Source organism: Monodon monoceros, unplaced genomic scaffold (genome assembly GCF_005190385.1).
Source record: "Monodon monoceros isolate NGI ecotype Baffin Bay Population unplaced genomic scaffold, NGI_Narwhal_1 Super_Scaffold_5, whole genome shotgun sequence".
Lineage (NCBI taxonomy): Eukaryota > Metazoa > Chordata > Mammalia > Artiodactyla > Monodontidae > Monodon > Monodon monoceros.
Window position 1 is genome coordinate 113,890,068 of NW_021703782.1, and position 21,058 is coordinate 113,911,125.

The 21,058-nt window shown below is 66.0% G+C and overlaps 2 protein-coding genes across 3 annotated transcripts; one reads left to right on the forward strand and one right to left on the reverse strand.

The window, feature by feature from the left end:
- The first annotated feature begins 103 nt into the window (after positions 1-103).
- BOP1 (BOP1 ribosomal biogenesis factor) lies at positions 104-21,030 on the forward strand. Of its 2 annotated transcripts, XM_029202186.1 has the most exons (16): positions 104-230; positions 1,693-1,890; positions 7,829-7,909; positions 18,134-18,288; positions 18,387-18,504; positions 18,583-18,684; positions 18,767-18,979; positions 19,053-19,214; positions 19,303-19,383; positions 19,457-19,526; positions 19,605-19,737; positions 19,816-19,996; positions 20,068-20,356; positions 20,430-20,514; positions 20,593-20,700; positions 20,787-21,030. In XM_029202186.1, exons 1-16 carry the CDS (start codon positions 138-140, stop codon positions 20,938-20,940), a joined length of 2,223 nt encoding a protein of 740 aa, XP_029058019.1. In that variant the 5' UTR covers positions 104-137; the 3' UTR covers positions 20,941-21,030. The 2 variants fall into 2 exon arrangements, with proteins under 2 accessions (XP_029058019.1, XP_029058018.1); XM_029202185.1 differs by having other exon boundaries at positions 18,387-18,684; positions 20,787-21,020.
- Positions 14,594-16,576, reverse strand: SCX (scleraxis bHLH transcription factor). The gene is made up of 2 exons (XM_029202306.1): positions 15,857-16,576; positions 14,594-14,926 (listed from the first exon to the last, which is right to left on the reverse strand). The coding sequence occupies exons 1-2, from the start codon at positions 16,427-16,429 to the stop codon at positions 14,888-14,890; spliced, it is 612 nt and encodes a 203-aa protein (XP_029058139.1). The 5' UTR covers positions 16,430-16,576; the 3' UTR covers positions 14,594-14,887.
- Positions 21,031-21,058: the final 28 nt, after the last annotated feature.

The window sequence follows — 21,058 nt, forward strand, 5'->3', positions numbered from 1 at the left end:
CCCCACGGCGCGCGCACGCCGGCCCCGCCCCACCCAGGGCCCGCCCTGCGCCCTCTGACCCTGAGGGCCCCGCCCCCAGGCCCACGCGGCCGCGTCGCTGCCGGAAGTGGCGGCGCGGGTCGGGGCTGGCCTGGAGCATGGCGGGCACGCGGGGCGTGGGGCGCGAGGCGGCGGCGGCGGGGTCGCTGCCGGGGAAGCGGCCGCCGGAGCCGGAGCTGGAGCCGGAGGAGGTGACCGCGGGCTGCGCGAGCGGGACGGGGAGGTGCATCTGGGCCGCACGTGGCGGCTCCTAGGCCGCCAGCCCCGGAGAGCCAGGCCGGGGAAAGCGTGGAGGAGGGTCGCCTGTCCTCTGCTGGCGGTGGCCTTGTGGGGGCGTCCTGGGCAGGGAGCACCCCCTGCGCGAGGGGTAGCCGGTGTGGGGCTGGGCTGTTCTGCGGTTGGAAGAACGTCTGGGCCGGAGAGAGCTAGGAAGGAGGGCTGGCATCCCGTGCGGCAGCCTCCCTAGCCCTTTGAATTGTGCTTCCTGCGTTAAAGGGATTTGAGCCTGCAGTAACTACTTGTCTGTTGATACGTTACTAATACGTCGCACACATTGTAAAAGAGGGTACGAGAATAGTAAGGCAGAGCCTGCTGCACGGGATGCATCGTTTCAGCTGGACTCATGGCCACTCCTGATTTCCAGCTGGACCCCAGCTGGGTTGTGGGGTGTCATCAAATCTCGGTGGTAGAAAGCCGCCGAAGGCTTGTACAGTCGAGCCTCTCTGAGCCGGGACTCCACGTTGCTGGGTTGTCAGGCTGCCCGCTCACTTTGCGACAAGTCCTCTTGGCTCTGTACCCATCAGCAGCCATTTGTACTTGTGCCCAAATCATTTGTGCCATTTTCACTTGCTGTTTTAATCGTATGGCTTCCTAAGTGTTGGAGTAGTTAGTGTGTGTCAGAGTCGTTTCTGTGGAAGCTGAGTGCTGCCAAGTAATTGGTGAGTGCAGGCTGTCCAATTAGGTGAGAGACTTAACAATTGAAAAGCAGCGAATTCTCCGTTCAGATAAACGCTTGCTAAAAGTCTGCAAGTTCTTGTTGCACTTCTAAAAGGTCCACACCGTGCACTGCGTCCTGTAGACTTAGGGATCGGGGAGTGTCTGGTCAGTAGAGCTCTGCTCGGGGGAAGCTCTGGTCCTACCCCTTGAGGGGGTGAATGGAAACACTTGCTTTTAAGTAAAGCTTGTGTAGTTTTTATGTCGTTTCAACCAACCTTTACAATTTACTGATCAACTGTCAGTCCCAATCTGGTTGGATACAGAGTCTTCTGCTTCAGGTGGGAAAAGGCCCTCAGGTTGGGGTCCTCTGCTTGCCCCAGACCCCACCCTAGTGTCCTCATAGCTCTGGGTCTGTAAGTGCCAGGGTGGGGTGTGGAGGATAGGGGGCCGGTGTGGGTGATGTGATGGGAACTGAGCTCCTTGAAAAGTCCTTGCCTTGTGAGATGCTAGGAGTTGAATGTCTCTTCCAAGGGCACGCGGCCTGCTGTCGGCGGAGGTGGGTGGTGAGGGAGGCCTGGGTTGGGTAGGTGGTTTTGGTGGAGGTGGAGGCTGTGGCCTGAGGGCTGTGGCCTTGGAGGCCGGCCACACAGAGCTGTGGGTCAGCGCAGGGTGCCCGCTGCGTGGGCTGTGGGCTCGTTGACGCCGTGCTCCTTTTAGCCTTCTCTCCTCGGTGCTCCTGGCCTCAGCCCTGGGCCTGGCAGCGATCCTGGCCTCTCCGACAGCGAGGAAAGTGTGTTCTCAGGCCTGGAGGATCCCGGCAGTGACAGTAGTGAGGCCGACGCTGCGGCTGAGGAGGAGGATGGGGCCAGCAGCCATGAGCAGCACAGCAGGACGGAGAAGCCCCCCAGGCAGCAGGTGCGTAGGCAAGGAGCCTCCTGGCGGGCTCTCCCCCTGGATGACCATGGCCAGGAAAGTGCCTGCCAGGCATCGGGCTCTCTGGGGGCTCCCGGCAGTGCTTTCTCCCGTTCCTTGGGAACCCCAAGGCCCTCGTCCTTCCTCTGGTGCAGCGGGGCAGGGGAGGGGGTGGGTGTTGCTGGTGGGGGCTGGATAGGACGCTTACTTGGAGCTGAGGTGCTCTGAGCTCTAGGGCACCAGTTTTCAAGCATAGTCATGTGCTCTGTTCATAGGAACCCCAAAAATCTACCTGCCTGGGCCCCCACACCTACCCCGGTGATCCTGATGTCACTTCTCCTGAGGCTCAGGGCACTTTGCTAGACTCAGCTGTAGGCTGGGTTTCCTAGGGGCAAAGCCCAAGGTGGGATTTGTTTGCAGGGGCCTGCCTGGGGGGAGCTGGTGGCCCCGCACTTGTGGGAGCGAGTGGAGCTCCATCCACCTGGCCTGGTCTCAGGGGCGCAGGAGCCAGCTGGCCGCCGCGTGAGGCTTTGCCGTCCTGCCTGTTGCTGTGACGATGGGGAAAGGCAAACCCCGCTCTTGTCTTAAGTGAGGAAAATGACAGAAAAGCTTAATTTAAGTAAAACACAACACTGGTTGTTCAGAGCATCCTAGAAACGATCTTGTAACTGTTTATAGTTTGAATGGCCGTGGTGTCCTGGAGGTTAGGACCATGATGGAAACCAAAAGCCACACTTATTTGATCTGTTTCCTAGGAAGAAAAGATTTTAAATCCAATTTAAACTCTCCACCCATTCAAGCTTTAATTGTAGCGCTGGTGCACAAAGAGAAGATGGTCCACAGACTGCCTTGCCCGTGCTTTATGGGCTTATGGGCAGATTTTTCTCCTTTTTAACTTCTTTTTTTAAGATTCATTATTTATTTATTTAGTTAGTTATTTTATTTTTGGCCGCATCGGGTCTTAGTTGCGGCACACAGGCTCTTTTGTTGCGGCTCACAGGCTTCTCTCTAGTTGTGCCGTGTGGGCTCCAGAGCGCTGGGCTCTGTAGTTTGTAGCACGTGGGCTTAGTTGCCCCGCGGCACGTGGGAACTTAGTTCCCTGACCGGGGATCGAACCCGCGTCCCCTGCATTGGAAGGCGGATTCTTTACCACTGGACCACCAGGGAAGTCCCTTAACTTTTTAAATTTACAAAATATTCCATCCTTGACAAAACGTTAAATCTTAGATCAACACTGTTCAGTAAAGGATGTTTCCATTCGCTGCCTTCACTCTCCTTGGTGAGCACAGTTCATGGTTAAATTATCTTCCTGGATCTTTTCCTCCTCTTTTAAAATTAAGGATCGGGGCTTCCCTGGTGGCGCAGTGGTTGAGAGTCCGCCTGCCAATGCAGGGGACGCGGGTTCGTGCCCCGGTCCGGGAAGATCCCACATGCCGCGGAGCGGCTGGGCCCGTGAGCCACGGCCGCTGAGCCTGTGCGTCCGGAGCCTGTGCTCCGCAACGGGGGAGGCCACAACAGTGAGAGGCCCGCATACCGGAAAAAAAAAAAAAAAATTCAGAAAAAAAAAATTAAGGATCCACACGCTTAAGTTTTTTCCTTTAAAATAGGATTTTTATCCTCTTTTATAAACAAAATTTTAGAAATGATTTTTAAAAGTTAAATAACTTTTTTTAATAAAAAGAATTTTTAGTTGAAATTCTCTAGGTGAGGTACTGCTGTACAGGCATCTCGAGGCTAACCACCTGTGCCCCGCGAGCCACTGGGCTCGTGCTACTCCGCAGAGGTACCTGTGCCGCCGTCCTGGGTCTGCTGGCGGCCGGCTTAGCGGGTGCTGAGCTGCAGCTCAGCAGAGACTCCATGCCCACCCTCTCCAGAGGGTGGGGAGCCGTCCTCGCCCCTGGCCCTCGGCCCTCCAGGGTGCCCTCTGAGCCCTCTGTCTGAGGAAGTCGGCCCAGGCCACCTGGGTGGGGGCGTCCTCAGAGGGGGTGAGGCTGCCTGTGGCTCTGCGCCCTCCCCAGGCGTCCCCCACTGGCAGCCAGGCCCTCGGGCCCTCCCTTCCGTGCTCCGCTGGGCCGGCGGTGCTCCCTCACCCCGCCTTGTCTCCCACCAGTGCCGTGCTCCCCTCCCCGCGCGTGCGCAGGCTCTTAGCGCCCATCCGCATGCCCTGTGGGTCGTCCTGGAGCCCTGCCAGCTTCCCTGGAACCTGCTTGGCCTGGGCACTCACGTCTCTGGCTTCTTCGTGCTGTAGCTGAGGGGTGTTGGAGTATTTTCTTCTAAAGCGGGGACCTCAGTACTGGGTTGGAATTCGTCCAGGCCAAGAGCGGGAATTGAAGAGGTGGGTGTGCTCTTGACTCCTGGTGGAAGTCCCCCCATCTCCCCTTTTCTTCCACCCGTTCCTCAGAAGCCATCCACCGCTCCACCTGGTGGAGCTGGCGATTCTCCACGTCTCCTGTTCACGAACAGGCCAGTCATTGCTTCCTGTGTGTTCTCCTGTCTCCCCCCGAGCCTGGCCGCACGAGACACCCAGGAGCGGCCCCCGTGACAGCCCTGTCATGCTCTGCATCGGGGCCCCCCGAGTCAGCCTGTTCCTCTCATCCTGCAGCTACTGCAGGGCTGCTAACCTGCAGAACCTTCCTACCACGCTGGGGAGTTCCGCTAGTTCAGGGCCCTCTCGAGGGTCTGCCGACCCACCTTCACCTGCCCCAGCCCGTGGGTTGTCCCCTGCGAGCAAGCTGAAGGGGAGCCCCGGGCCCCTCCCCCACTGGCCGCCCACACGCCTCCTGTTTCCACCCTCAGGTGATGGCTCCTGCTGCCGGGCACCCCCAGTCACCCAGGGCCTCTTGCTTCCCTGTGTCCCCCCAGTAGCACTTGGTGGTGCTTTTGGGCAGGCTTTTCCTGTCCCATAGGTCTCGCGTTGCTGGGCCTCCTCTTGATTTCTCACCTTGAGTGGATTTAGGTGCTGACGGCCATTTCTTCATTTTTGTGCTTGTTTAGATCCGTTTTATTCTTCTGCTTGTCCTGTTTGGTTTGGTCCTTTCTCATTTGTGTGGGTTTTCCCGTATTTTGTTTTCTTATTCTTTTGTACAGAAGTTCCCATCTTCACTAGTTGAATCTGCTTGCCACGTTCAAGAATGTAACAGGGCTTCCCTGGTGGCACAGTGGTTGAGAGTCCACCTGCCGATGCAGGGGACGCCCCGGTCTGGGAGGATCCCACATGCCGCGGAGCGGCTGGGCCCGTGAGCCATGGCCGCTGAGCCTGCGCGTCCGGAGCCTGTGCTCCGCAACGGGAGAGGCCACAACAGTGAGAGGGCCGCGTACCGCAAAAAAAAAAAAAAAAAAAAAAGAATGTAACAGAAGACCTAGTAGCGATGCCTAATGTGCAACTAGCATCTCCCAGATAACTTAAGAGTCCTGCCTGTACTGTCTGTGCACGGAGCTTACTGCAAACCCTTGGGCAGGAGGGGAGCCCATCTGGGTCTCAGCTCAGCTCTGGGGAGTGGTGGGCAGGGCCGCCAGGAGACCAGTAGCAGCTGTGAGTCCCAGGCCTGTGCACTGTGGGGTCTGGGCATTGGCTCCTGGGGAGGGAGCGGGCCCAGTCAGTGGAGGCCACCTCAGGCAGGATGTGCCCGGGCCTGTCCCAGAGAGCCCCGGCCGTGGCCCAGCGTCAGACACTCTTATTTCTGGGGATCAGAGTTCAGGGCAGGTGGGGTGGTGTCGCATCTGGGGTGACATGATCAGTGGGTTTAGGAGATCCCACAGCCCCCCCTCAGCTGTGAAGCACGTCAGCTTCTCCTGTACCCTCCCCAGGTTTCTAGTATGTTCTGCCCTCGGAGGGTGGTCACTCAGATCACATCCCGTGTTCTGGGCTTCACTCACACGTCTGGGTGGGGTGACCTGAGTGGCTGGCTGTCACTGGGCATCTCACTTCTGCCTGCCTGTCCCCCCTCTCGGGACTCAGGGCTCCAAGAGCAAGCAAGCCGTGCAGCAGCACCTGACCGTGGAGCTGCCAGTCATGATGCGAGGCTGCAGCCCCTCCCAGGAGAGGCCCGTCCTGCCTCCCTTGGTCCCCTGGTCTGGGACATTTGCCTGCAGAACCCCACTTCCCTCTGGTCCTGCCCGTGGGCCCCCAGCCATCCACATGGACACGTTTGCGAGCCCGCAGCACGTGGCGTTGACCCCGTCTTGGGGTGGGCGCTGGCGGCTCTGGGCAGCCCCTCTCCACCTGGTGCCTGTGCCTGAGGATGTTGGGGGCTGGGGCTGGGGCTGGGCCGCTTCAGAAAGCGGAGAGAGGGCGGCGCTGTGCGAGTTCTCCCTTTTTTACGGTGGCCACTGCCCGGCTACGGTACCTCTAAACTTTGAAGGGGCGGGGTTTGTTAGGTCCTCCTGGTCCCAGGAGCTGGGCCACGCCCCGCATCACGGCGGCCCCCTGGCGGCCACCATCTGCCTTGCAGCGTCACCTCTGGAGGGAGAATGTGGCTTCAGAGCCCTGGTGCCGTGAGGGAGGGCCCTCCTTGCCGGGTGTCCACCTCTTTTGCCCAGGAACTCACAGCCCCGCTGCTGGGTGTCCCCTCCCCTTGCTGAGGTCCCGCCTGTGTCTGGTTCCCCAGGCATCACTGGGGCTAGCCAGGGCCCCGGGATGGTGGCCTGTCGTGCAGGTGGTGCTGGGCTCCTGGGGTCCGGTGCCTGGTGGGGGGCATCAGACTGGCTGGCGGTTGGCAGCCTTGGAGCACCGTGGCCTGCACTGCCGACCCTGCTGTGACCAGTGGCCTGTCAGCCACGGGCTGGCATCAGGGGGCTGTTGAGAGACTTGCAAGTGGCCCGGCCTGGGGTCCTGCCAGCCCAGGGCCTGGGGCAGGTGTGTCCGCTGGTTGCTGCTATGGGTGAGGACGGCAGGAAAGCTTTGGGTCCCAGGCTGGCCCTCTGCGCCCCCCGCTTGCCCCCGCCCCCAGGCAGTGCTGACCCACTTTCAGCGGGCAGGGCTCCCGCAGTGCACAGCTCAGGGAGCAAGGGGTGGGAGAGACGTGGAAACCGAATCTCGCCTTTTCCTGGCCTGGAAAGAAAGTTACTCTCCCACCCTCCTTACACCGAGGGAAAAACAGGCGGGAGGGAGAGCTGCCTTGCGGGCCTTTGGCTCCTGCCCGGGCAGGGGGAGCGGGGCTCTGGGCGGGGCGCCCGTGCTTGGGGTGGGGGGCCCCTGCTACACTTTACTGCCCCTGGAGTCGGGGGGAGAGACGGGCTGTTCTCCCCATCAATCCCAGTTCCGGTACACCAGGTCCCCCCGCCCCACAAGGGGAGAATCTGTTTTCCAGGTTGGGGTGTGAGTGAGCAGTGGCACCCACTCACTGGCCCGGTGGGCGGGGTCAGCCTGGGGCCGGGTCCTCCCAGCAGTCTGAGAGTGTGGGTGCCTCTCTGGGCCCTTGGCCGGCTGCGCTGGATGTGACCTCCTCGGGGCAAGGGTCTTGCCCTAGGAGTGGGTCGGCTGTGGCCCCTCTGCCAGTGGCCAAGAGCGAGTACCATGGCCTTCCCCTCGGTGGAACGGCTGCTGAGAGGCCTTGTCCCCGGAGCCCAGGCTGGCTCTGGGCTCGGCTGGGCCTTTGGGCCGGGAGCCCTGCAGCCGTTGTTCGCATTAAGGGGTGCGGGGGTGGCTAAGTGTTCCTTTGCCAGGTGTCAGCCCCTCCCTGGGGTCCTCCCCCGGAGCTTGGACGTTATGATGGGTCCAGCCCTTGACAGAGGATGACCCTGGGTGGGACCCCCCCCCCTCCCTGAGAGGCCCACTTAGACCCGCGGTGGGACCAGGTTGGAGCCGCTTAGAGACTGGGGTGTGGGAACCTAGGCCTCAGCGTTGGCAGGAGGGTGCGGGCGTCCTGGACCCGCGATCTGCCCCAGGCACAGGGTGTCAGTGTCCTGACATAACATAATTGCTCTCCCCTTCCCTTCCCAGGCCGGGACCCCTTCGCCGAGGACGGAGGTGGCGAGTGTGCGGTTTGAGGACGAGTATGTGGAGGACAGCTCTGACGAGGAGGTATGGCTGGGGCCGCGGCCTCCTCGCTCGCAGGGTGGGCTGCACTGCCTGGGCAGAGGTGGGTCAGGCCACAGCGAGGCCTGAGTGGGCGTCCTGGCCTGGGGCCCCAGTCCCCGTCTGGAAGAGCGATTTCAGGGTCGGGTACACGTGACTGCAGGAGTGTGTGTCATCGCGGGGAGGGGAGGGCACTGGGCACCTCACAGCCACCCCTGGGCCCTAGGGGGTGGGCAGCGGGGCTGGCAGGCAGTGGGCGCCCCTATGCTCTGGGCGGGCACTGACAGGCCCGGGGAGGCTTCCCCAACACCAGCCGGCCTGGGCTGGGCCCCGGGGGTGAGGGTGCAGTGACAGGCCCCGCGGGCACCTGCACTGGGCACTGAGGGCAGGAGACGGGCGGCCCCGGTTCTCTGCCCCTTTCCTCCCTGGCATCCTGGAGGCCTGGGCCGCTGGGGCCCTCAGTGAATCTGGTCGTCCTTCTCACATTTACGCTCTCAAGGGGAAAGCTTGCTGCCAGGCTAGGGGTGCTCGGTCTGGCCAGAGGCTGCTGTGGCTCAGCTGCCCGGAGCTGCCCGTGGGTTCTGGGGGACGCTGGGGCTGAGGAGCCTCCCAGGTAGACGTGGCCATGCTGTTCGCCCAGCCGCCCCCTCCCTGATGTGTCCTGGCCACCGGGCGGGGCTGCGGCCCCCATGCCCACTGCCCTGGCGTGAGCCCTCCGGGTGTGTGCCTCCTCGGGCTGGGGGGCCTGCAGAGACAGCAGCCCCCGCCCCCCGGTGGCTCTTCCTGCCGCCTGCCAGGGGCTGTCCCCGGCTGGGGAGACACGCGCCCCCTCCCCTGCACAGCTTCCACCCCCATCCTCTGCTCTCTTGGCAGCGGCTGCAGGAGCCTTGGCTGCGCGCCCGACCCGGTCTCTGTGCGCTCAGAGAACAGAGACAAAACAAAATAAATTGGTTTCCTGGCCGGAGCAGCGGGCGTGCTCGGTGAAGGGGGGCCGGTGCAGCGCGGCTCCCGGCCTGTCTCCCCCCCTCCCAGGGGCTCTGGCTGTCGGCAGCCACATCCTGTCGGCTACTTTTTTATATTCGGTATTTTGAGAAATCGATGATGATTGTAAATGGAGTGCAGAGGCCGGGGGAGGGGCTTCGGCCCGCCCGCGGGGAGGCGCTCCTCCTGGCCAGGGCTGTGCTGGAGCCGCCGGGGTGGGGGCTGCTTCCTCCGGCGATGACTATCCCATATGTCGCCTGAGTGACAGGGAGCCGTACTTCTGCCAGCACAGCCGGCTGTGGCTCGAGGGGGCGGCAGAGCTCGGCTTTCAGGGACCAGGCTGGCCTGACAGATGCTCTCCTCCCTGAGAAGTGCTGCCCCGGCCCCCCCCCACCGCCCCCCCACCCCCCGACACACACACACTTGTCGCCGCGTCTGTGCAAAGCAGGGTGGGCTTCAGGGAAGAGGCTTAAGAGGTGGGGTGGCGAGCAGTCCTCTCGGGAGCCCAAGGGACAAGAGCACGCGAGGAGCGCGGGAGCCTCCCCCGCCCCGGGGCTGTGCCCTGGGTGGTTGGCACCTGGGAGGGGCCACCGTCTGCGAACACTTGGTCGCACTGTGTCGGGCAGCGCCTCCTCCACGCAGCATCCTTGGAGGTGGCCGGTGGTGCCAGGACTCCACTCAGGCCTTGGCCAGCCTCCAGCAGTGGTGTCCTGACAAGGCGTGCTCCTGGGGGAGAACCTGCGGTGTGGCAGTGCCCAACCTCCCCCTCCCCAGTCCCTGTCCTGCCCACCCCTCAGGCCTGGGCTTGAGGCCCGGGGTTTCTAGGCCTTCTGACCGCCGGCCTCTGCCGTGCATGGCTTTGGGGGACCCCGGCCCCAGGCACTGACGGGTGAGCAACGGTTCTCGTTCTCGGGAGACCTGGGTCCTGTTTCCGCACCTTGGCCTTCTCCGTACCTTCCCCCCAGCTCACATCCCAGGCAGCAACAGGGCTGCAGCCCCTGAACGTGCTGCCAGGCCACGCGTGGCGGGGGTCCTGGCCACCGTGAGTGGGGGGAGCCCCGCTCCCACAAGTCCACTGCACCCCTCCCCCACAGACGTGATCTCATCCAGCTGCCGCCCCGGGAGGAGGGGCGGGGGCGGGGGGGCTGGGCGGCCTTCGCAGCAGCGGGGTTCCCCCACCCTGCCTCTGGCCTGGGAGAAGCTGAGGCCTTGGGCGGGTGGGGTGGGGGCGGGGCTGCGAGCCCCCGGGGTCCCGGCCCTGCAAGGGTGGGCGGGCGGCGGGCGCATCTGCGTCCGGGCTGCGGTCCTCCCAGCTCTCCCGCCAGGCGCCGCTAATGGCCTCCCGGCTACTGAGCGGCAGCCGCGTCCTCCGGGCCCCGCCCCCGGCCCCAGCCCCCCGGCGCGGCCTCGGCCCTCGGCCCCCGGCGCTCGCTCGCTGCTGGCAGCGCAGCGGCGGCTCGGGTTTCGAGCTGTTGCGCAGAGCGTGCGTCTCGGCCTCGCGGGCCGCCGGCCTCCCTGGCGGGCCCCCGTCCCCACGGCCAGGCTCCGACAGACCCTCGGGTCGCCCCGGCCGCCTGGCCTGGGAGGGCCCCGATGACACCGTGGCCTCACAGGTGGCCGTGGGGGGCTGTGGGTGTGGCGGCTGTGACCTCAGGGCGCCCCTGGCTGCCTTTGCCAGGCACCACCTCTCAGCTAGGCCCGCTGCGTTTGGGTGTGTGTGGGGTGCCCCCCGCCAGCGCCGCCCCCCCTGGGTCCACTTGTCACACTTGGGAGACAGGGTTCCCTCTGGGGAGGGTGTTGGAGGATAGCAGCACCCTCCCTTTCACTGGGGCACCTGGGTGGTAGAGGCCCTGGCCTGCCCTGTGCCCACTGGAGCCAGTTTCCCGGGCCAGGCGGGTGGGAGGGAGGGTGCTGGGCCTGGGGCGGGGCGGGGGTGGGGTGGGTGTCGCCCTAGGGCTGGAGGTGTGGCCGTAGACTGGGGCTGGCTGGGCAGGCTTGTGGGGCGCAAGTTGTGTAGGAAAGGCGGGTGAGCGGCCGGCTGCTGAGCAGGGCCAGCACGTGTCCCAGCCCAGGCCGCGGCTGCCTCGCTGAGGACAGGGCTCGGGGTGGGGGGCTGGCCGTGTGTGGGCAGGGGCTCGGGGCGAGTCCTCCCGAATGAGGTCTTGGAGGGGCTGGGGCTGGGATGTGTGAAGCAGCATAGTGGGCCTTTGGCACTTAGCAGGGGGGTCCCAAGCCTGTGCCCACCTCCAGCATTCCCAGAGGAGTTTCTGGGAGCCCTTGCCTGCAGGGAGCCGAGATTTGGGTGTCCCATGTGGGAATGCCCGCTGGACCCTGGCCAACCCCAGGAGGGGGAGGGGCAGGTGGGTGGGGGTCTTGGGTATCTGTGGACCCAAGAGCAGGGGCAACCTCGGTGCCCTCTCCCCCTCCCCCATGGACCCCTTGGCGGGGGAGTGGACTTGCTTCCCTCTACCCCAGCAGCCGTGGAGGCACTGGTCAGGGGTCAAGGAGTGGCCTTGGAGGGGCCCTGTGCCCACACGATGTCCGACGGCTCAGGGGTGGGTCGGGCCAGCAGCGCTTCTGTGAGGACGGCAACTGGGAGGGACAGTCTGACGGAGGAGGTTTGGGAAGGGGGTTCCGAGTTTCTCGCCCGCCCCACCCTGGCCTGGCTGGCTACAGCTGGTGGGCCCTGCTTCTGACCCCGACCCCTGCCAGGATCCCCTCAGCTGGCTTTGGCCTTTGGGACAGGAAGAGGCCGAGTGGGACCTGGCTTTCTCCCCTTGGGCCCCTCGACCAGGACTCAGGACTCATCCTGCCAGCACCTTGCGTGGGTTCAGCTGCAGCAGGTGGCCTGGGGCACGTGGCCGGTCCTCCTCCCGCCATGGAGTGCGGGAGAGAGGAGGCGCAGGAAGGCGGGGGGCGGGGGGGGGCTCCGTGTCGGGGGAGCTGAGGGAACACTGCCGGCATTGTAATCGGAGAGGGGCAAGGGGAAGAGAGAGCCCAAGCGAGGGCGGCTGACCCCGCGCTCCCCGGGGACAGGTGGGAGAGGCGGAACGAGGAGAGAGTGAAGGATTCCAGAGGTGGGCCGGCTTCCTTTCTCTCAGACAGACACGGGAGGGAGGTGGGCAGCGGGCCAGCGCCGTACCTGCAGTTCCAATCTGCGGTCCTGACAGCTGCAGCCACTTTGGGGAGGGGGAGGGGAGGGGGGGCTCTGCGAGAGCGGAAAAATCCCAGCCGACACATCAGCCGGTGGCCGCCCGTGTCCGGTGCAGCCTGGGGGGTGGGGGACCCCTGCCGCCCGAAGGCTCGTCCTTGGGGCATGGCGGCCCCCTGGGAGAGCGCAGGCTGGGGGCTGTCTGGGCCCTGGAGGGGTCGGCGGGCTCCCGCCCCCACAGGGTCACATGTGCTTCCTGGCAGCCCGCAGGTGCTGCGCAGGGTGGGGGCCGGCTGGCCTGCGGGCGCAGGCGGCCTGGCGATGGATCACGTGGTGCCGCCAGCAGCTCGTTCCCCAGGCTGGGGACAGGGAGCTGACAGCCTGGCCCTGATGGCCATCAGAGCGTTTCCAGGCCTGCTTGGCCCGCAGAGGTGGCTGCTGGCCCAGGGTGCGGGCTGGGCCCTCCTTTCGTGCCGCCTCTGTGGGGCACTGGCACGCGGAGGCTCGGTGGAGGGGCGAGGCTGGCGTCCTGGGGAGGAAGTGGGGTTTGTGGTGGACGGGGGCCTGGCGGCTGCTGTGAGTAGCCAAGTGGGCTCTCGTGGGGCTGCAGGGGCTCGGGCCGGCCCGCCACCCCCAGTCTGGTTTGAATTTCTGGAGCGGTGGAGGGTGACGGCGTGCCCCTCCCCGCCCCCTCCCCTCCCTCTCCTGCTGGCTGGCGGGCCAGGCTCTCAGCCTCTGCTGCTACCGGTGCAGCTCAGGGAGCGACCGGGCCCACTGCCCGGGCCCGAGGCTGGCCAAGCTGCAGCCGCTGTCGGAGTCACAGGCCCAGCAGCCGAGGGCCTGGCCCACGCGCCCTGTGCCAGGACCTGCCGGCCCCTGGGGACCGTCCCAACGGCCTGTCCTCTCCTACCGACTTGGCATCTCCGAGGCTCCCTCAGCCCCTTCTCTCCTGCACCGGCTCCAAGGGCCCCTGACACCCATGCCCCTCCGGCCTTGCCCTGCCTGTCCCCCTCGCCCCGCACTCTTCTCTCAGGCCTTTGTGCAGGGCATGCAGCCCCCTGCCGCCCATCGTCTTCGGGAGGATTTGTGAGGGAGGGTGCACTCCCACCTAGCCCAGGTATGGAGAGGTGAGGCTGGTGGGTGAGCGGCAGGTGGGCCACAGACCGTCCCCACAGAACTGCACTGGTGCCCCGGGGAGCAGCGGAGGCAGGCCGGAGACCCTGAGGGGCGTCCCTGCTTGCCCACGTGCCCCTGTGCGGGTCGCGTTCTCGCAGTGTCCTCAGTGCCCTGGGGCGGAAGGGGTGCCTTCCTCATCCCCCAGGCAGACCCCCACATTCCTCCTGGGTCCTGGCTCTCCAGGCAGGCGGGTGGGGGTGACCGAGCATGCCCTCTCCCCCCCTTTGGCTGGCCAGCTGTAAGCTCCTGCAGGATTAAGGAGAGGAAGTTTGGGGTTGGGTTTCTCTCTGAGTGGAACCTGCCATTGTGACTTTTTATCCTGTTATATTTCTATCAGATTGGACACAGCCCCCTTCTAGTCCTTAATGGCTCTGGCTTTGAGAATTTCCTCCAAAATTACACCATCGCTTCCTGCTTCTCGGTTCCCTGGAGCCCGTCTGTTCAGAGGAGGGGGCGGCTCTAGCCCTGCCCTGTTGCGGTGCCCACGTGGGCCTCGGCACCTGCCCTCTCCCGGGGTCCCTGAGCCTGCGCTGAGGGCTCGCAGGGCCCGGGGCTGGCACCTGGCGCTCATGGCCATTCCCCACCCGCTGGCCGGAAGTCAGGCTGCTGGCCAGCCTGGGGGTGCTGGGGTGGCCTGCACAGAGCCGCCCCCACCTCTCTTCTCTGCTGTGCCCGTGGAGCTCGCGCCACTAGTCTATAATTGTCACCTGCAAGATTTTAATGGTCTGCCAGCTGTGCACAGCTCGGGGAGAGGCCTGGATTGCCCTCCTCATGGGCAGGTGGGGCCTTTGGGGGAGTTGGGTGGGTGGGTGGTGGGCAGCCAGGGGTCCTCCCGGTGTGAGCAGTGCTGCCGGGGCCAAATTGCAGGGCTGGGGGCAGGGGTGGGCCCCAGGGGTACACACAGGCAGCTGCCACCTGGTCCACGCCCTCAGGCCTGGGGACTCACTCTGCCAGACAGTGCTCCTCGCTTACCCTCCCCTACATGCCCACTTCGTGGGGCTCCGTGGGCAGAGGCTGAGGTGCCGAGGCCCTGAAGACCGACCAGTGAGTTGCATGCCGCAAGCACTGAGGACCCTTCAGGGCACTGGGACACCAGGCAGGCTCTCGGAGCGGGGGTGGGGCGACACTCCTCCCGGGCCTGGGCTGCCTGTGTCCTGCTCGGTCCCTCGCCCTTCTCTCCCTTCACAGGTCTCCTTCGGACCCCACGCCGTAGTTCCCTGGTCGGGGGTGCTGGGCGCGCCGGCCCTGAGCCCTGGAAAGTGGGGGACCTTCCCCGAGAACTGGGTACCTTGGCCCACGGAGCCCTAAGGGGTGGGAGGGTGGGCTCGGGCTCCGGCTCAGGGTGGATTCTCAATTGCTGGAGAGGACAGTGTGCGTCCGTGTTTAGAAGATAATTGTTTTGTTTTTAATTATACAAAGTTTCCAGACTTTATATTATCATATCAAAGATGCCAGCACATAGTGACCAGAAGAAAACCAGGTTGGGAGCCAGCACGGAAAGTTCCAGTGGGGCTGGGCAAGTGCTGGGCCAACTCTGAGTCCCACCGCCTGTCTGTCCATCGGCCCCGCTCACAGCTGGGGCAGGGCTGGCCTGGGGGGTGCCCTCAGGGAGGCCTGTGCCCGAGTCAGGTCCATGGGTGGATCCATCTCCGTGGATGGCCCAGCAGCGTCCGCCTCTAACTCCGAATCGCCGTCTTTCTGTCTCGGTCCTTGCTCTGCAGAGGGGAGGGCAGTGTCAGGGCCCGCTCAGAGACCAGTGCCAGCCTGCACCTCTGGGCTTCCCCACTGGGTGCTGTCTCGGGTGGTGGGTGCTGAAAGCAGCCCCCTTCTGCGCTCAGCCCAGCTTCCCCAAGCGGCTTGGGGAGGAGAGTACGCTGCTGCACAGCCGAAATTGGGAAATTAAATTTCCCAGATGTTCAGGCCCCAGGAGCTCGCGCGTGCCGTCTGGAGAGGAAGTGGGGATTGGGGAGAGCCGCGCCGTATTTTCTTCTTGCCTGCTCACCCTGCTTTTCCGGTGCCACCAAGCACAGCAGAAGCCGTAAATCACGGCCAGCCAGCGTCTCCCGCAGCGGGGCCTCTCCCCCAGCCCCCAGGTCTCCTGCCCGCTCCTGCCAGCGGGTCCCACAGCTGCACTGGTGTCCGAGTGGGCAGCCCCAGGGGCAGGGGCCAGGGGAGGGCAGGCAGGTGCCCGATAAGCCTTAGGCCAGTGGCAGAGCAAGTGGATCCCACTGCCCCTGAGTCTCCTTCCCCTGGGGGCAGGGTGGGTGTCCAGAGTTGCTTGATCCAACCCTGGTTTGGTCCCCTAGCTTCCAAGTTGTTGTCGGCCCTGCCTCGGTCTCCTCCCCCATCTGGCCCTGGGTGCCCTTGTCTGGTCCCCGTGGGAGCCTGTGTCCAGGGGACTCGTGGGGAGAATGTCCAGGGAAGGCCCGGCCCCGCCTGCTCCAGCTGCGCCCTCCTCCTCGTGCTGCGCCCCTCCCTGGGCTCGGGGTTGCGCGTGGGTTAACAGGTGCTGCTGGGGAGCTCTGCCTGCCTCTGGCCCCGCCCTCTCTGCCAGGCAGGTGTGGGTTGCACGGGTGGTTTGGAGGTGGGGGGCGCCCCATCCTCCTCGCCTCCCTTTCTGGGGACGACCCGCGGCCAACACTCACCAACTTTCTTTGGTTGCTGAGGCAGAAGGTGCAGATCTGTTTGGGCTGGGCGTTCTCGCCGTCGCGGGCGGGGGGCGGGGGCGGCGGGGGTGGAGGGCTGCCAGAGCGCGCCGCGTGGAAGAAGGCGGGCCCCGAGTGGCAGGGTTGCCCGTCGCCGCAGGCCTCACCCACCAGCAACACGTTGCCCAGGTGCGAGATGTAGCTGGAGGCCAGGCGCAGGGTCTCGATCTTGGAGAGCTTGCGGTCGGCCGGCTCGGTGGGGATGAGCGTGCGCAGCGCCGTGAAGGCCGTGTTCACGCTGTTCGTCCGGTCCCGCTCGCGCGCGTTCGCCGTGTGCCGCTGTCGGGGCTCGCGGCCCGGCCGCCCCCCAGGCCCCGGGCCGCCGCCCCCCGCCCGCCGGCCCCCGGCCCGTCTCCGGGCGCCCTGGAGGCCACAGCGCGCCGCGTGCACGCGGCAGGGCTTCTCGTCGGAGCCCGAACTCTCGCTGCCGCGGTCCTCGTCCTCCGACAGTGGGCTCACCTCGGGGTACAGGTAGCGGCCGGGCGGTGCCGAGCGCAGCATTGCGAAGGACATGGGGCCGGCGGCCGCCGTCAGCTCCGCGGCGCGCCGTGCATGCCGCTGCCGCTGCCGCCGCCGCCGCCGCCGCCGCCCAGGCCAGGGGGGCGCGGGGTCTCAGGGCTCCCGCGGTGGCGGCTGCGGCGCCGCGCGCACGTGTGCGTCCCGGGCTGGAGCAGGGCCGCGGGCCGGGCCTTTATAGCCGAGGCGGCCCCTCCCCCGCGCCGGCCCGCCCTCCTCCCCGCCTCCCAGCCCCTGGAGGCCGCTTGGAGCAGGGGCCCTCTGTCCCTCTGCCTTCTCGCGCCACGGTGAAGGGGCCTGGAGCATCTTGCTGTCTTTGGGGGATGCGGGGAAAGTGGGAGCCCCCTTCCGGGTGGTACCAGGGCTGTGCCGCCTCCTCTCCTCCCTCTTTGCGGGGGGGGCAGGAGGGTCAAGCAGGACCCATGACCCGGGCCTTCTTGCTTGGCATGACCAAGTTAACCCAGCTGCCCTGGCCCCAGCGCCTAGCCACACCCTGTCTGTCTCTCCCTCGCATGTACACTTGGGCCTCCTGTGCCCGGAGGAGGGGGCAGAGAACAGCTTTGAGGGGCTGGAGCTCAGCCCCAGCTCCCTTGGCCGCCCCCTCTCAGGTTTGTGCCTGGGGTCGCCTGATGACACAGCCTGTGTCTCCTGCACCTGCCCCCTCCTGGCATCAACCTCCAGGTCTGGCCCAGGCTGTGTGTGCCCACTTTACCGGGTCCTGCCTGCGCTCCTGCTCTGGAGAACCCCCCACCAGCACCCCGTTCCCCTGCTGAGTGCTCCCGTGGGCCTTTTCTCTGGGCCACCGACCCCCCACCCCCTGTCTGCCCAATTCAGGGATGGCTGTGTAGACTTGGGGGTCACAGGAGAAGGAAGGGCATTCCTAGCAACGGCAGGGACACGCGGGGGCACACCTGGAGGATGGGCAAGCGGGGAGAACTGAAGTCGGCAGGTTGGGGGCTGGGGGCAGGTGCAGAGGGGCAGCTCCCAGAGGGTCCTGTCCTGCTGTAAGGGGGAGGGGTTCCCAGGCTCCCGGCCGTGCTGTCTCATTGGGGCCACTCCTCCCGGGGCTACTGTTGCAGGAAGCGGCCGCCTGGGCAGCAGTCTCTGTGCTGGGTGGAGGGAGGGTGGCGGCTGGCAGGGGCCTCGACCAGGAATGTGTGTCCAGGAATGTGGCTGCTCTGCCCGCTGAGGGTGGGGTGGGGGGCAGGGCTGGGGGGCTGGGGAGTCCCTGAACGCTTGCAGGTCACAGTGCGGTGGGTTCGGCCTCCCTTTATAGTGGGTTGGTGGGGTCTTCCCTGAGTCCCTGCCCGTGGCTACCCGGTTTTGCCTAAGGCCCCCCGCCAGGGGAGGGAGCCCACGGGCGATGAGGTCACCCTTGCCTGTGGCTGCCCAGAGCCCTGGCCAAGGAATCCAGGGGGGAGGCTCTGGGGTTGGCACCACTTCAGTGGAAAATGTGAAGGTACAGCTCCGGCGCCTCTGAGGGTCAGGGGGGTGGTGGGGGACAGTGCCGGCTGCCCTGCCACGTCACACCCCAGGGAGAAGGCACAAGTCAGGGTGCTAGCCCGGGTGCTGCCCCTGGCTAGCCTTGAAGCCAGTCCCTTTGCTCTCACCTTTCCCCCTCGTCTGTATCTCTTGGGGGGCTTGGAGGGACGGGTGGGCACAGTGGGTGTCCAGTGCCGATATGCTGGCCTCCTGCCCCAGGACATCCGGAACACGGTGGGCAACGTGCCCTTGGAGTGGTATGATGACTTCCCCCACGTGGGCTACGACCTGGACGGCAGGCGCATCTATAAGCCCCTGCGCACCCCCGACGAGCTGGACCAGTTTCTGGACAAGATGGACAACCCTGACTACTGGTGCGGGTGTAGGGCGGAGACTGTGGGGTGGGACAGGGCCGGTGGGCTGGGGCGGGGCGGGATAGGGCAGGGCCTCGGCTCTGACGGGCAGCCCCTAGGCGTACGGTGCGGGACCGGATGACGGGGCACAGTGTGCAGCTGACAGATGAACAGGTGGCCCTGGTGCGGCGACTGCAGAGGGGCCAGTTTGGGGACGTGAGCTTCAACCCGTACGAGGTAAGGGGCATCCGCTGTCCCCAGGGTCTGGGGGCACCTGCGGGGCCCGGGCCCACACCCCTCTGTTCGTCCCCGCAGCCGGCTGTGGACTTCTTCAGTGGGGACCTCATGATACACCCGGTGACCAACCGGCCTGCTGACAAGCGCAGCTTTATCCCGTCCCTGGTGGAGAAGGAGAAGGTGGGTGCGGCCCCATCCTCCGGCCCGCCCCCGGCCACCCGCCCCCGCCCCCGCCCCCGCCCTGACCCTGCCGCCTCTGCAGGTCTCCCGCATGGTGCACGCCATTAAGATGGGCTGGATCCAGCCTCGCCGTCCTCGGGACTCCACCCCCAGCTTCTACGACCTGTGGGCCCAAGAGGACCCCGACGCGGTGCTGGGCCGCCACAAAATGCACGTGCCTGCACCCAAGCTGGCCCTACCGGGCCACGCGGAGTCCTACAACCCACCTCCCGAGTACCTGCCCAGCGAGGAGGAGGTGAGCCTGGTGCAGGCTGGGGTCTGCCTGCCCCCGCCCGCCCCGCGCTCCGGGCTCACTCCTGCCTTCACAGCGCATGGCCTGGGAGCAGCGGGAGCCCGACGAGAGGAGGCTCAACTTCCTGCCGCGCCGGTTCCCGAGCCTGCGGGCCGTGCCTGCGTACAGCCGCTTCATCCAGGAGCGCTTCGAGCGCTGCCTTGATCTCTACCTGTGCCCACGCCAGCGCAAGATGAGGGTGTGCGGTGGGGGTGGGGTGGGGGGGCTCCCGGGCGGGGTCGGGGAGTGGGGGTGGACACAGCTGACCCCACGTGCTCCTCTCCCAGGTGAACGTGGACCCTGAGGACCTCATCCCCAGACTGCCCCGGCCACGCGACCTGCAGCCTTTCCCCACGTGCCAGGCCCTGGTGAGCAGACAGGGCGGGGTGGCTGGTAGCACACAGTTCCGGGGCTCCGTCCCTCACTGCCCCTTCTCTGCAGGTCTACAGGGGCCACAGCGACCTCGTCCGCTGCCTCAGTGTCTCCCCGGGTGGCCAGTGGCTGGCATCAGGTGGGCCTCGGGTGGGGCAGCCCTGCCGTGGGGACTGGGCTGGGGGCTGGGTGCTGAGAGGCCATCCGCTGTGCTCAGGCTCAGACGATGGCTCTGTGCGGCTCTGGGAGGTGGCCTCCGCCCGCTGCGTGAGGACCGTGCCCGTGGGGGGCGTGGTGAAGAGTGTCGCCTGGAACCCCCGCCCGACCGTCTGCCTGGTGGCTGTGGCAGTGTGAGTATGAGGCCAGGGGTGCCCGCGCCGGCAGGGGTGGTCCTGTGCCCGGGGGCCTTCACTGGGCTCTGGCCGCAGGGAGGACGCGGTCCTGCTGCTGAACCCGGCCCTGGGGGACCGGCTGGTGGTGGGCAGCACGGACCAGCTGCTGAGCGCCTTCACCCCGCCCGTGGAGCCTGCTGCGCAGCCCGCCCACTGGCTGGAAGCCTCGGAGGAGGAGCGCCGGGTCGGCCTGCGGCTGCGCATCTGCCACGGCAAGGTGCGGGGGCTGTGGGGGAGGGCGGGGGCGGGGTGGGGGGGGCGCGGCTGAGCCCACCTCCCTTCCCGCAGCCAGTGACGCAGGCGACGTGGCACGGTCGTGGGGACTACATGGCCGTGGTGCTGGCCACCCCGGGCCGCAGCCAGGTGCTGATCCACCAGTTGAGCCGGCGCCGCAGCCAGAGCCCTTTCCGCCGCGGCCACGGCCAGGTGCAGTGCGTGGCCTTCCACCCCGTGCGGCCCTTCCTGCTCGTGGCTTCCCAGCGCAGCGTCCGCCTCTACCACCTGCTGCGCCAGGAGCTCACCAAGAAGCTGACGCCCAACTGCAAGTGGGTGTCCAGCCTGGCAGTGCACCCGGCAGGTGAGGGGGCGCCCTGGTTGGTGGGGGGCAGGTGAGGGGGCCACCAGGGCCCTACCACCGCGTCTTCCCCCAGGCGACAACGTCCTCTGTGGCAGCTATGACAGCAAGCTGGTGTGGTTTGACCTGGACCTGTCCACCAGGCCGTACAGGGTGCTGAGGTGAGGTGCTGGCGGGTGGCAGGCTGCTCCCTACTCGCCCCCCCCCCGGACCCTCCTCAACCTGGTCCCCCCCCTCAGGCACCACAAGAAGGCCCTCCGGGCCGTGGCCTTCCACCCCCGGTACCCGCTCTTCGCATCTGGCTCCGACGACGGCAGTGTCATCGTCTGCCACGGGATGGTGTACAAGTGAGTGCCGGTGCCTGCCCGCCCGCCCGCCCGCCCCCCCGTGGGGACTGTGCCGCCCACGTCCTGAGCCTCTTCCTTCCCCACAGCGACCTGCTGCAGAACCCACTGCTGGTGCCTGTGAAGGTGCTCAAGGGGCACAGCCTGACCAAAGACCTGGGGGTGCTGGACGTGGCCTTCCACCCCACCCAGCCGTGGGTCTTCTCCGCCGGGGCTGACGGCACCCTCCGCCTCTTCACCTAGGTGGCCCTGCTTCCCGGGGCGGGGCAGGTGGGGCTGGGCTGTGTGTGTGCTCAGGACACTCAATAGAGGCGTTTCTCCTGCTGGCGTGACCTTCTCTGAGTCAGGATGCCTAACGGGG

Excerpts from the sequence above, each read along its gene's own strand:
- SCX (XM_029202306.1), bottom strand. The coding sequence starts at position 16,429 with ATGTCCTTCGCAATGCTGCGCTCGGCACCGCCCGGCCGCTACCTGTAC. Across the intron at positions 14,927-15,856 it reads TCAGCAACCAAAGAAAGTTG|AGCAAGGACCGAGACAGAAA; the intron begins GTGAGTGTTGGC and ends TCCCCTCTGCAG.
- BOP1 (XM_029202185.1), top strand. The coding sequence starts at position 138 with ATGGCGGGCACGCGGGGCGTGGGGCGCGAGGCGGCGGCGGCGGGGTCG. Across the intron at positions 18,289-18,386 it reads ATGGACAACCCTGACTACTG|GCGTACGGTGCGGGACCGGA; the intron begins GTGCGGGTGTAG and ends GGCAGCCCCTAG. Across the intron at positions 20,701-20,786 it reads TGCCACGGGATGGTGTACAA|CGACCTGCTGCAGAACCCAC; the intron begins GTGAGTGCCGGT and ends CCTTCCCCACAG.